The sequence below is a fragment of the Alosa sapidissima genome, chromosome 10 (genome assembly GCF_018492685.1).
Source record: "Alosa sapidissima isolate fAloSap1 chromosome 10, fAloSap1.pri, whole genome shotgun sequence".
In the NCBI taxonomy this organism is placed as follows: Eukaryota; Metazoa; Chordata; class Actinopteri; order Clupeiformes; family Clupeidae; genus Alosa; species Alosa sapidissima.
In genome coordinates this window covers 26,698,283-26,711,445 of record NC_055966.1, presented here as the reverse complement: position 1 = coordinate 26,711,445, position 13,163 = coordinate 26,698,283, and the positions used below count along the sequence as shown (strand labels likewise).

The following is a 13,163-nucleotide window of genomic DNA, read 5'->3' as shown; positions in this document are numbered from 1 at the left end:
AGGGTGTGGAGTGAAGGTCAGAGAGACAGCTCTGATTCATGGTGCAGTCCTTAATAGTAGTCCAATAAATCTGTACAAATTCAACCAACTTCTCCTCATACTCCTCTAGCTGTTCATCTTCTGTCTGTGTTCATACTCAGTACTCCTGATTCCATGGTGGGAAGCAACATGCCTCTAAACAAGCAAGGCCTCCACTTCCAGCCAGCGTTGGTACAAGAGCCTTGACAAGAGAGGACTGTCTTTACTGGCTGTTGAAGATAGGGCTGTTTGGCTGTTGGAGAGAGGGTGTTTGACTGGCTGTTGAAATCTTAAAACTACTCCTATTCATACTATTTCCCAAAAATATTGGTGTCCCGTTCCATGCAGCTCTTGGTTTATACGCACAGTGCATAATTTGCATGGCAGGAGTACAATAAACATGGCTCAAAACAATAAAGTACAATAAACATGGCTCAAAACAATCCATGAGGAATCCATCCATGTACAGGATCAGGTGTAATTGTAAAAGGAGGAAGCATAGAAAAAATCGACAAACAGGTGCTCTGCGGTTTCCAGCCTATTACAAAACACACAATTATCCGTTTCAATCCCAAAGCGCCTTTTGATTAATTCGTTGGAGGGGTATATACCATACATTTTGAAATGTAGCTCTTTGGCCTTAGGCATTATGGGATCTATACGATTCTTTGGAATTACTTTTAAAATGGAATTTCTATATGTTAACAAGGGGTAAGACAGGTTGAAACAAGTTTCTAAGACATTTGTTGAAGAATTTACATTTTTTAAAGGCACAACCTCCAACAAAGAGCTGTGGTAGGGAAGGACAAATATTGGGATGTGAAATTAATCCTCATTAGGCCTAATATGGAATCAGAATCTGTCAAATCTGTCAAATACAGATTGATATGTATCAATGTTGCAGGTTAACCCATATTCAAACAAAAGCTTGGGTATGTTCATTCCATCCATTAGAATTAATTAAATGCAGTACTGACCAGATGCCCTTCTCTAGCCAGTCCTTGATATACAAAGATGACTTACACTACTGTTGTTCCAGATAGGTGTGTCGTGAGGGGTAAAATTATGATTGTACAGAATATTCCAGTGTAAAGCAACCTGCTGATGGAAGAGGGATAATTTGATGGGCAGATTCTGAATACAGAAGTCACATTTAAGGAAAATATCTATACCACCTATTTTTTTGAATTTCATGGGAGATATGGTACCAGAAGCTGGTACTCTTGTTTAAGAATTATTTCAATCACTTGATTTTTAATGTTCCGTTTATGGAGTCAATATCAATGGCCTCTAACCCTCTATCTCTGATGTCTTATAATTTCTGATCTTTTATCATAGTGAACTCTTTTCTTCCATCATCAAAGTTTATTTGATTGATTTTTTTAATGTCTCTCTTGGAAATAGCTATTGAATAAACGGGATATATACACCTTGAGATACTCTCCATTTTCGTTAGAAAGACTCTACCCAGTAAGCTAATGTCTCTCAGCAACCATGAATTAAGTTTAGCCTGACAATCCTTGGTTATCCTCGACACATTCATGTTCTCGCTTTCTGTTGGATCACTAGAAATATATCTAGGCTACCTAAGTATTTAACTGTAGATTTTATGGGAATGTTATAGGCTTCGGTTAGATTGCACTGATAGATAGGTATTAACTCACAGTTTATGTAGGCTAAATTCAATTTCAGGCCAGAGGATTTAGAGAAAGACTCGATCGTCTTCAAAGCTTTTGGTGTGTAGGCCAGATGCTTCATAATAATAGTTGTGTCAGCCAGCTTGCTAATTACAACTGGCAATCCTAAAACGTCAAGTGGGGCAATATTTGACATTTTTATAAAAGTAGTTAAATTCTTATAAAAATAATACATAGAGAAAGAGTTGACATGGTTAATTGGAAAATTGAAAGAGACACAAAAACCACAGCCAGAGCTACTTTGTATTGAAAATGCTGTAAAGAATTGGAGACGATTGTGCAAACGACTAAAAATACAAAGTGAGCATTTCTGTGGCTATTATGAAAAGAAGGGGAGAAATAGGACAGGGCCCAGTTCCCCGAAAGCATCTTAAGCAAGAGCGTCGTAAAGTCCCTCTTACGAACGTCTTAAGATTTGCCGACTGTTTCCCGAAACCATCGTAGCTTAAACACTCGTAGAAAACACTCGTAGATCTACGAGTGCTCCAGATTACTCCCCATACAGAGGAATTACAATTTAGAATACATAATCCAATTTACGTTCCCATTCTTTATTGTGTTTACCTGTGATGAATCAATGCGACATACTCCACGTCGTTAGGTAGCAGCACACACAAGAAGAGTATTATCACGCAGTGTACGTATACCGGAAATGGTCATACAGAGGAACTTGAAAGATGGAGGCGGCTGTGTTCATTTTCTCTCTCATCGACTGCTGTGCATTAATCTTCCTTTCGGTCTACTTTGTATCCTTTCTGAGAAATATCTAAATTACTAACGTTACACGTTGTGTACATGTAACAGTTAACATGTACCGTTTTACAGAACGTGTTTCGTGATTGACATAAATCTAAATTGTTGGTGGTGTGTCAGATCTTTCCGACTGCCGCTCTTTTCCGTGATTACTTTGGCTAGCTGCAGTGCTGTTGGCTTTGAATACTTCCACATCATTGTGGACACATATTGTTAACATACTGTTGATTGATTAGACTACTCTAACGAGTCACATCTCGACATAAGATTGAACCACAGGAAACGTAAATGGTGTAGCCTACTACTAGTATGCCTACTACTAGGATGTCTCTGGACGTTGTAAACGAACGCCCAACATTCCTATTTTTAATAACGTTCCAAGAAAAGGTAATACAAAATTACATGATCCGCGATGACTACAGCGTTGAGCAATGTTAAATGTCACTGTCGCATGTTTTTGACAAAATGCATTACTCTTAACTCAACGGACAGATCATCACTCTTTCAGATTTGGAATGCGACTACATCAATGCACGAGCCTGTTGCTCGAAGTTGAATAAAGTAAGTTATTAATGAGTGTCCAGCCTATTGAACTAATGACTAATACTCATTAGTTTGCTGTTTAAAGTATTTGATTATTTATGTGCTGATGGTACCCCGTTTTTTTCTCCACCGATTAAACTTGTCTGCAGTGGGTCATTCCGGAGCTGGTCGGCCAGACCTTGGCGACAGTGCTCATGTTGGTCTCCATGCACTGGTTCGTTTTCCTACTTAACCTGCCAGTAGCATCCTGGAATGTCTACAGGTGAGTGTCAAAGTTAGATGCACCTATTAACAATTAATCCCCAAACTACTCGTATCATGAAGAACTGACATTTACCATGGCTTTTTGATGTATTTTTCAAGGCTGAGCTAATATGCAATAACATGTCATCTTTATCGGATAGCAATTATGTGAAATTTCAAATATTTTAACTTGTAAAATGATAATTGGACCGGATAACTTGTAAAGTCACAACATTATATTTTTGTACTAATTTAACATGGTTAGTTTTTGCAATGATTCAATGGCTTGTCAGTCTCATGAGATCTTGTGTAGTTATTTAGGCATAATACTCTGTAGGCATAATACATGAAAACTAATCAGTCTTTTCACATATTTGCTCATTCATTCTTTAAATGGCTCTATCATTTTACATAGAAGAGTATGATAGATTACAACTACGTCACTAGTTTATTACATTGTTATGTACAGTCAGTTTAGATCCCTCTACCGTAACCATATGAATTCCTTGTTTTTTTTTTCTGCCGGTGTTTGTCTCAGGTTTCTGAAGGTCCCTATGGGCAACATGGGGGTCTTTGACCCAACGGAGATTCACAATCGTGGGCAGCTCAAGTCTCACATGAAGGAGGCTATGATCAAGCTGGGCTTCCACCTGCTCTGTTTCTTCATTTACCTGTACAGGTGAGACTTATAGGATTTATATCAACAGAGGTTATAGAATAAATATAGATATAGATATCAGGATATAAATGTGAATCTCTAACTATTGGAATACAGATTAAAAAAAAAACCCTAAAAGAATGTTATAAATTGAAATGGGACACAGAGGTTTAATAATCAAAATATTTAGATATTTACATGGGCAAAAAACTTGGATGAATTATATAAAAACAACTATTGTACTCTGGAAAGAAAGATAAGACAGGATTTAAATAGGTGGAAACTAATACCAGATGGGATATAGTAGAGTGGAAACAGTCAAGATGATGGTACTCCCACAGATTCTCTTCTTATTTCAAGCCACTTACACTACCAGAAACTTACATTAATACATGGAATAAAAAGATTGCAAACTTTATTTGGAATAATAGAAAACACAGAGTCAAATTTAAATTACTAACTCAACAGAAAGAGGGAGGAGAGTTGGGTGCCCCGAATATTCAAAATGATTACTATGCAGTACACATTTGAACAATAATGAAGTGGATGAAATGTGACACAGGTAAAATGGATAAATAGATAAAGAGTTGACAACAGGGTTAATTGAAATATTGCCTTTTTTAAAGAAAGAGACACAAAAACAACAGCCACAGCTACTTTGTATTGAAAATACTGTAAAGAATTGGATCCTAGGACCCTAATTTAAATGTTGGGCAAAGTGCAAAGTCAGTCTACGAGCAAAGTTCTCGTGTATGAACTAACGGCATCAAGTGGTGTTAGACAGCTTTTAGCTGACCCACCCTCATGGTATTACATTTACAAATAGATTTGCCATAGTTATTAAGCAAGCTTTAGTTAGACTTTGGACTAAGCATTTAAAGTAGGGCTCCCAAAGTTACCCGGATTAACCAGTTACTACGCTTCGTGGTACAGCCCTCTGATGATCTGTCCCTCAAAGGCAGTGACTCCCCAACCTCATAACAACCACATGTATGCAAGCCAATTTGTATGTGTCAATGGTTTGAATGAGACCTAATCTCAGTCACAGTCTCAGTCTGTGTGTGTGTGTGTGTGTGTGTGTGTGTGTGTGTGTGTGTGTGTGTGTGTGTGTGTGTGCGCGCATGTGTGTGTGCGCGTGTGCGTGAATGGTTTGAATGAGACCTAATCTCAGCCACGACTTGGACGTAGAGGAGGAGGCACCAGGAAGATGTGATGTCATCATCATTAGGAAGTAGTTTCAGTTGCTCAACCAGAACATGAGAGGACAAAGATCAAGATTATTAGAAAGCAGACAGATAAGACTTTGGTAGAGGCTTCTTGATCCACAACTGATTTATAGTGTAGTGGATTGAACATGCACATTTCCATACTGAAACTTTTTAACTTATTTTTTCAAGTAATTACGCTACTGTTTCTATGCAGGTGTGTGCGCTTTACTAGCCGTGCCGTCTTTGGTAGTATCTGTAGTGCAGTTCAATTCTGCATTTTGTAATGCTGACAATAGCATGAATGGTCATGTGATCTGTGCATAGGTGTCCCGTGAAGATTCGGACAAAACAGTGTTTTAGCCTCAGTGTCCAATGTCCAGTACTGCTTTGCTCCATTAATATTGTTTCTCCAAGTTCATTGTAAAATAGATTCATATAGAATCATTATAAATGGATGTGTATTTCAGTACCACCATTTTCATGTCATGACATGACTGAAGCTGAGGGAATAGTGAATCATCATTTAAATATAGATATTTTTAAGTATAGAGGTTATTAGCATGTAACATTTTTTCTCCTGTCTCGCTCTCTGCAGCATGATCCTGGCCTTGATCAATGACTGATCCCCATGACCTTTGACCCCCAACTTGCCAAATCACAACCTCTCCTCCCTGCGCTGTATTAGATTGACGACATCTGACATCCTGGACATCAGCACTCCATCATTTCTGCTGTGTAGCCGTCAGTCCATCTCTCCTCTCCTTTCTACTGTTCTCAGAGAATGCGTCAATCAACTTAATTAGATGTGTTCTCCCTGACATGTATTTCTGAGTGTGTGTGTGTGTGAGAGTGTGAGAGACAATGTGTGCGTGTATATGTGTGCGTCATATCAGTGTTGGTTTTACTATTATTCCACTAACTTGTTGCTGAAGCTGCAACCACACACACACACACACACACACACACACACACACACACACACACACACACATACCACAGCTTCTCAGGGCCGTGGCAAAATGACAATCTACTCATGGGTGCATTTGATTGGCCAACCCACCGCCTCCGAGCCAATCAGAACACTAACACCATCCCTCTGGAGCTGCCAGTATTGTCCATTACATTCAGCTGCCCCCAGCTACCCTCAAGCTGGAAAACAACTCTTCGCTTATGACTGCTGGAATATTCTTTTGTTTGTTTGTTTTGATTGTTGTTGGTGACTTGAAATGGGCGTGAAATATTAAACTAGCAACTTGCCAGCAAAGTTCAACAACTGGGAATATATACTTTGTGGGTTTTGTGTATGTTTGTTTGTTTGTTTTTGTAGCATTTGCTATGAAGCTGGCCTACCCACTGACCTATTAATTGTGCATTTTAGCAGGGGAAGTGTATTAAACTAAACTTATGGGTTACTATGTCGATCCAAAGCTCTGTTATCCTATAGCTGATGAAGCTTTTGTTGAAGGTGCTCTGTGTGTGTGTGTGTGTGTGTGTGTGTGTGTGTGTGTGTGTGTGTGTGTGTGTGTGTGTGTGTGTGTGTGTGTGTGTGTGTGTGTGTGTGTGAGAGAGAGAGAGAGTTATTGTCAAACCATTCAAACCATCTGTGATTACTCTGGCTTTTGTATCAAACGGAAGGCTGGTGGTACATGTTGAGCACTGAACCTTAAAGTCTTAGTAGAGTCGTAGTGGGTTTCATAGGGTCCACTAGTGTTTGTGGAGGGAAAACCACTTTACTGAGGGGGTAGGCAGAACCAGATTGGCACAATGTAAAACATGGAAAACTATTTTTGTTTTTGTTTGGATCCAATAATAGTATTTCAATTTGGAAGAGATTAATGTGTCTTATTGTGTGTTAAACCAGCTTAAAACTTGGGTACGGCTGTGCTACTGATGAAAGATTTTATTTGTGCTTTTACTTTTCTTCAGAAAGTGGTGTTTCTTTAAAATAAATCTAAAAACATGCTGATCTTGAAGAAAAGTAAGATCTGTGGGTGGTTATTTCAAATGGTTTCTTTTGTTCTCTAATAACCTCAGGCACTGTGCTGGAATCCAGGTTTGGACAAAACCATTTAGGGTTTGAAGACAATCATCCAACTTCTTTGAAAATGTCAGATAACTTCATGCACATACTTTTACCAGTTTACTTCTAGGGAGCATGGTAGATTATGTTTTTAAAGCTCGAGTTAACGTTTGAAGGGATCAGGAAGCTGTGGAGTCAGTATTATAGTTTGATTTATTTAGGTCAAACTACAACCACAGTATTCCTAACTCCAACACACACTAATAGACTAATATAGTATTCCTAACTCCCAACACCCACTAATAGACTAGTGAATAGAATAGTGTTCTCCAACACGCCAGAGGTTTGGATATTACCGTTTTTCTCGATTGTTTACACACATTTTCTGAAACATGCCTCATACTCTCAGAACTCTACACAAATCCAAAAACACACACACACACACAACGGGCAAAACCCCTCAATTCTCCTGCAAAATGAAACTTTACATTCAAAACAATGTTATTTCTTCTCAAAATGGTATTTTGTTTTCAAATGACACACACAAACCATCATATGAATAGACATTTATAAGAACCAGTTGAACACTGACATGCTCAATGTAAAACAATACTTCTCCATTCATCATAATGACTTAGGCCTTTTTTGTTCTGTGTTACACTTACTACAGACAGTACATACATAAGTGTGTTGCAAAATATTTGAAAATTTTGTTTTTATACTCAGAACACACAAATACACTGTAACAAATATATTTTATTTTCCCCCACAAAAACAATGTGCACAGTGTACATCCCACAAGTTGCACATACAGTGGCCTACATACAAAACAGAAGAATTTACTGTATATAGTTAGAGTAAAAATACAACAACTATGCTGCATCCTCTCCTCTGTTACCTCATCCACATCACAAGCATTATGCTAAAGCTCTGATTGCTAATTGTAAAACTGAAAGGGTTTTCCCATGTGGTGAGTCAGTGTGCATAGTAGGGCAATTGACTTTAGAATTTGAATGGCGTTGTGTTACTTGTGAAAACAAGAGATTTTCTTCATGAAAATTGTGCGACATGCAGAGAATTGTGTGTAGTGTTGTGAAAAAAGTGTTTTAGAACTGCAATTTGAGTGTAAAGCAGGAATTGTGCTTGTAGTTTATCAGAATTGGTTCAGGGGGTTGGTGCATGGGTTACATGTTTTGGTCATTGTGTCTCAAGTACCAGTTTTTGTGTGTAAACAATGGAGAAAAACTGTAACCAGCCAGCCAGAACAAGCTGTGAAGTCCCCTCACCAAGCAATTGCTTTTGCCAGAACCTGACTAACAGGACAATCCTGATTGTTTGGATGTTAGGACTGAGTCCTATTTTTTTGTTTTTTGCCTTGTCTTTGTCAGGACCTTTCACTTGGGCAGTTCTCAGTCACTGAGAGGACTGAATTACCACTGGAGAATAGACCTCGAAATGACACCATCCTGTACCGGTGTTGTTACTATGAGAGCGACTTTACAAGAAAATGTTGCTCTACAGATTATGCAAATCAGTAATCAATAAGTGATTTCAAGAGAATTCAGTCTTGGCATACTTACAGTACTTATGGGAATTAGTCAAAGAAAGCACGCCATGCGTGTCATATTTTCCATTAAACATGTGTGACTGACTTGGCCTGCAAAACAGTACATCTACAAATTCAAATGTTGACCTTGTTTGTTCACCTGGGTACTGCATGTTAGCAGGTATTCTTTTTAATTAAGGTCAAATGACCAGTGACTACTGAGAACAGAATATGGAGTCCATACCGCAATAGTTGCATACAAAAATATACAGATATATATACTTCATCACTGATCAGTCCATTTTTTAAAACCCTGAATGCTTTATTGAAAATATGCATACATAACACCTCTCCTACACAACATTACACAACAGTACAATCACTTATTAAACACATTTAAATGCAAAAATGGATCCCTTGCAATCTGCAGCTATACGCCCCACATTCACTACCTGGCAACGTATATCCTGGGATTCTGGCTGGCTTCTGGCGTTGGCTGCCAAGCTTTTGGGGCAGGGGGAGGCAGAGAAAGAGGGAGAAAGAGGGAGAGAGCAAGAAAAAAGAAGCAAAGAAAAAAACACTAGTCTCCAACTAAAGTGTTTTTTTTTTTATCAATAACGAAAAAGGAAGAAATCAAGAAGGACGAAATCTTGCATAAGCAGAACTTAAAGCATCACATTATTGTGATCGTTTCAGTGTTTCAACTGCACTGAGGTGAATGAAGAGTGAGAATGTGTGTGTATGTATGTGCACAAACAGATACGCACACACAGACCATGCACAAACGTGTGTGTGTGTGCGTGTGTGTACGTTTGTAAGTGTGTGTTGTGTGCAAGAGCCGCTCCTTGGTAACAGGACAGGTTTGGCTGGTGAGGGCTGGGTTCTACCTGTAGGGAGGAACTCACCTGCTGTAGGTAAGGCTGGTAACATTAGGAGTACAAATGCCTATTCTGCTATTCTCAGCCAGTCCAATAATACATGCCATAACATATACCGATATATAGCACATATTACAAAGCATACTGTATCAGGCAATGCTTCTTTTGCTGTACTGCCATTCTGATACATTTAGTAAATATCCATAATCATAAAGTACAGCTGTGTGTACAAATAGTCTTTATACAGACAGAAAAGATGAACTGTACAAATAAAAGCCACAGATGGAAAATAAAATAGCTTTGTAGCAAACTGCTGATATATACTTCCATATGATTACATTGGGAGATAAAACAGAAGCAACAACAATAATAATAATTATAATCATCATAAACATCATCAGAAACAAAGTAACAAAGAAAAATAAATCAAAATGTTAAGAAAAACAGAAAAAATGCAGTTGTCCTGCGGGACAGGTGAGCTGTAACGACAAGCCCCAAAGGAAAGAGATTAATAATAATAAAAAAATATCACTGGGGCTAGGCCAGAAAGAAAACACCAGAGAGGAGAGAATACAGGACTGGACCGCCGAGCGGAGTGATGATCAGAAAGAGAGGTCCCCTTCAAAAAAAGGTTGGAAAGCACGTTGAAAAGACGCCCCAACGAGAGGCGCAGCGTGAGAGATAAGGGGCCTACTGTTGAGCAGGTGGTTCTGTACAAGGGTTTGGTTTGGTTTCCCCAATCGGACCCGTTTCAGGTGTCAGCCTGACCCTCTGTTCACCTGGTACATTCATTAAGGACGAAACACATTACCCCACCCCATCCACCCTGACATCCCCCCCACCCCACCCCACCTCACATCACCCCATCCTATCCACCATTCCCAGTCGCTCTTCTGTCCCTCTGTGACTCTCTCTGGCTGCCTTCTCCTGAGCTACTCCACAAGGCAAAAGCACTGCACCGGGGGCCTCCCCGCTCCCAGAGACCACAGGCATTTACACATGGCCTGCCCGTGACCTCCCAGGAGGAACAATCTGGCCGTTTGTATTGCCACTGCTGCTAGTGTGTGTGCACTGCTAATGTGTGAGCAAGCGTGTGTGTGCATGTGTGTGTGTGTGTGTGTGTGTGTGTGTGTGTGTGTGTGTGGAGCACTGAAACGCCTCAAAATGGCCTCAGTGGTGGACTGGCCTCAGATACGTTGGGCTCCTTGGTGCCTCAGATGCCGAGGCTGGAAAGGAAAGGTCTGTGTTTGCGTCCGCCCACAGCCAAAAGAAGCTGCTCTTTACTGGACAGCATGCGTCAGTCTAGCCAATGCCAAAGGACCCCACGGCAACAGAAGTTGTTCAGGTCTCAGGTCACACACACTTTTCTGGTTTCCTTTGTAGTGTTTGACACTCGGACAGTTAAAAAAAAGGGCCTGTGATTCTTACTGATTAAAATCGGCTTCACAGATTAAAAAATGAAAATTATGAAAGTAAATAACGACATCATTATCTTCTGCTGGTGAAAGCATCATTTACCTCAATTGTCTCTCTCACACACACTCACAGACACACATAGAGACAGACAGACAGACACACACACACACACACACACACACACACGCGCATCCACAAAAACACAGGCTGAACGGGCTAGGAGTTCATGTGGAAATATGTAGATATGAAAGCTGTTTTCCTACACCCATTGCAACACCCCCCAACCCTGAAGCGACCTAGCCCACCACCCACAATTGTATCCCACAATGCCTTTCTCAGTGGCTACCCACGAGCCCCTCTTCTTGTCTCCCACCCCAACACGCCTGCAGAGAAGGGGAAAAAAAAACGGAGGCAGCAAAGCGCATACGAGAGTTTGAGCGGAGCCGCTAAGACAGCGCTTCAGCTCGCTGCCAGAAAAAAAAAAAAGAAAAAAAAAAGTGTGTTTAACACAGTAGGTTATTTTGTGCGACCACCACAGCCACTCAAGGCTGGATCCCTCCGATCCAGAGCCATCCAATTATAATAAATAATGAGCAATAAATAAACTGCGGTGGCCTAGTTCAAGTGCAGTTGGCAGGCGGGGGTGGGGGAGGGGGGAGGGGGTGAGGCCCAAGATGTTGTGTAGATACTCTTATCACCATTGGGGGGATCGACTGATTCGTCGACCTCGGATCGACCAATCATAGCGGGCCTCTGGGGGGTTGTTCCATTCAAGTGATTCGTCCAGCTGTTCCATTGGACGTCCATCCTCCCGACGGGCCAAGACGGCAACCTGTCAGAGGAACGCCTGAAACTCATGGCTGCATTTTTCTCCATCTTCATTATAATCATCATCATCATCATCATCTTCTTCTACTTCTTCGCATCAGTCTTGATTCAATGCTTCTATTAGTCTATAGTGTGCGTTAACATTGTTTGTAGGTTTTAACACGACAGGTCTTCTGTTTTAGGGTCACCATCAGCTGTCCATGCTACAGCATTCTGGAGAATAGAGTGAGAGAAAAAGAGAGACAGAGAAAAAGAGAGAGAGAGACAGAGAGAAAGAGAGAGAGAGAGATTTTGTCACTTCAGATCACTACATTATAAAACACTATTGATAACACAATTCAACTATTTGTGGACCAAAGTCAGACCGGAAGTGATGCGTACCGTTCAGGCCCTCAGAGTCCTGCGGGTCCAGGAAGGGCGCGGGCCCCCAGATTCGGACGGTGCCGTCGTCGGAGGCGCTGGCCATGAGGCCTGGCAACGCAGGGTTCCAGCTCACACAGTTGACTGTGCGTGTGTGTCCAGTCAGCTCCGCAATGGGCAGCTCACTGCGCTTGTGCCATATGTACACTTTGTGGTCTGCACACACACACACACACACACACACACACACACACACACACGTTAAAACTTTCACGTACACACATGGATATGAATGTCTGAGTGTGAGAAAGAATGAGTGTGTGTGGGGCTGTGTGTGTGTGTGTGTGTGTGGGTTTGTGTGTGTGTGTGTGTGGGTTTGTGTGTGTGTGTGTGTGTGTGTGCGTGCGTGCGGGTTTGTGTGTGTGTGTGTGTCTACCTTCACTGCCGCTGGCGATGAAGTCCTCATTGTGTCCTCCAAAGCAGGAGTGTATGGTGTAGAAGCCCTGAGTCACTCCCTGGTACTTCCTCACCAACACACGGTCTTGCAGGTCCCAGAGATGCACACCCTACACACACACACACACACACACACGCACGCACACACGCAAATGCACACACACACACACAATTACTAAACTTTCAACTGCACATTCTATAAAATTCAAGTACGTCAATGATCAGTCATCTAAATGACTGTCTTTTGACCACGAACTAAAGCAAATCTGATGGATAATTTCATTCGAGGGCTGAACTTGGCTTTCCCAAGTCAGTCTGTCTGCATGTCAGCTTGGCTACAATACAGCACCTACCTGAGTCGCTACGTTTAGAAGAGCCAAGCGTCCGTTCTTTGATACAGTGAAGGACATTATGGGGTGGTCCTCTTGCACTCTGAATGGACAAAGCACACAGACAAAGCATCACCTCACACACGCATTCCTGCAGGGTTCTACAGATGGGGTGCCATGGCAACCATACTCGCACACACTCACATGTTC

The 13,163-nt window shown here is 41.0% G+C and overlaps 2 protein-coding genes across 3 annotated transcripts in view; one reads left to right on the top strand and one right to left on the bottom strand.

The window, feature by feature from the left end:
- The first annotated feature begins 2,342 nt into the window (after nt 1-2,342).
- cnih4 (cornichon family AMPA receptor auxiliary protein 4) lies at nt 2,343-7,086 on the top strand. The gene is made up of 5 exons (XM_042106967.1): nt 2,343-2,461; nt 2,961-3,029; nt 3,161-3,273; nt 3,793-3,933; nt 5,716-7,086. The coding sequence occupies exons 1-5, from the start codon at nt 2,393-2,395 to the stop codon at nt 5,741-5,743; spliced, it is 420 nt and encodes a 139-aa protein (XP_041962901.1). The 5' UTR covers nt 2,343-2,392; the 3' UTR covers nt 5,744-7,086.
- A 3,584-nt stretch (nt 7,087-10,670) lies between these two features.
- wdr26a (WD repeat domain 26a) overlaps nt 10,671-13,163 on the bottom strand; it is a 9,787-nt gene continuing 7,294 nt past the window's right edge. For both annotated transcript variants that reach the window (XM_042106954.1, XM_042106953.1), the window contains exons 10-14: nt 13,158-13,163; nt 12,978-13,056; nt 12,605-12,734; nt 12,190-12,384; nt 10,671-12,021 (exon numbers count right to left, since the gene is read on the bottom strand). The exon at nt 13,158-13,163 is cut by the window's right edge and continues 140 nt beyond it. In XM_042106954.1, the coding sequence (XP_041962888.1) occupies nt 11,999-12,021; nt 12,190-12,384; nt 12,605-12,734; nt 12,978-13,056; nt 13,158-13,163 (433 nt within the window). In that variant the 3' untranslated portion in view covers nt 10,671-11,998. The remainder of the gene's footprint in view (nt 12,022-12,189; nt 12,385-12,604; nt 12,735-12,977; nt 13,057-13,157) is intronic.

Bases quoted from the DNA above. Each gene is read 5' to 3' on its own strand.
- cnih4 (XM_042106967.1), top strand. From the start codon at position 2,393: ATGGAGGCGGCTGTGTTCATTTTCTCTCTCATCGACTGCTGTGCATTA. The intron at 2,462-2,960 runs GTATCCTTTCTG...CTCAACGGACAG, and splicing joins TCTTCCTTTCGGTCTACTTT to ATCATCACTCTTTCAGATTT. The intron at 3,934-5,715 runs GTGAGACTTATA...CGCTCTCTGCAG, and splicing joins TTCTTCATTTACCTGTACAG to CATGATCCTGGCCTTGATCA.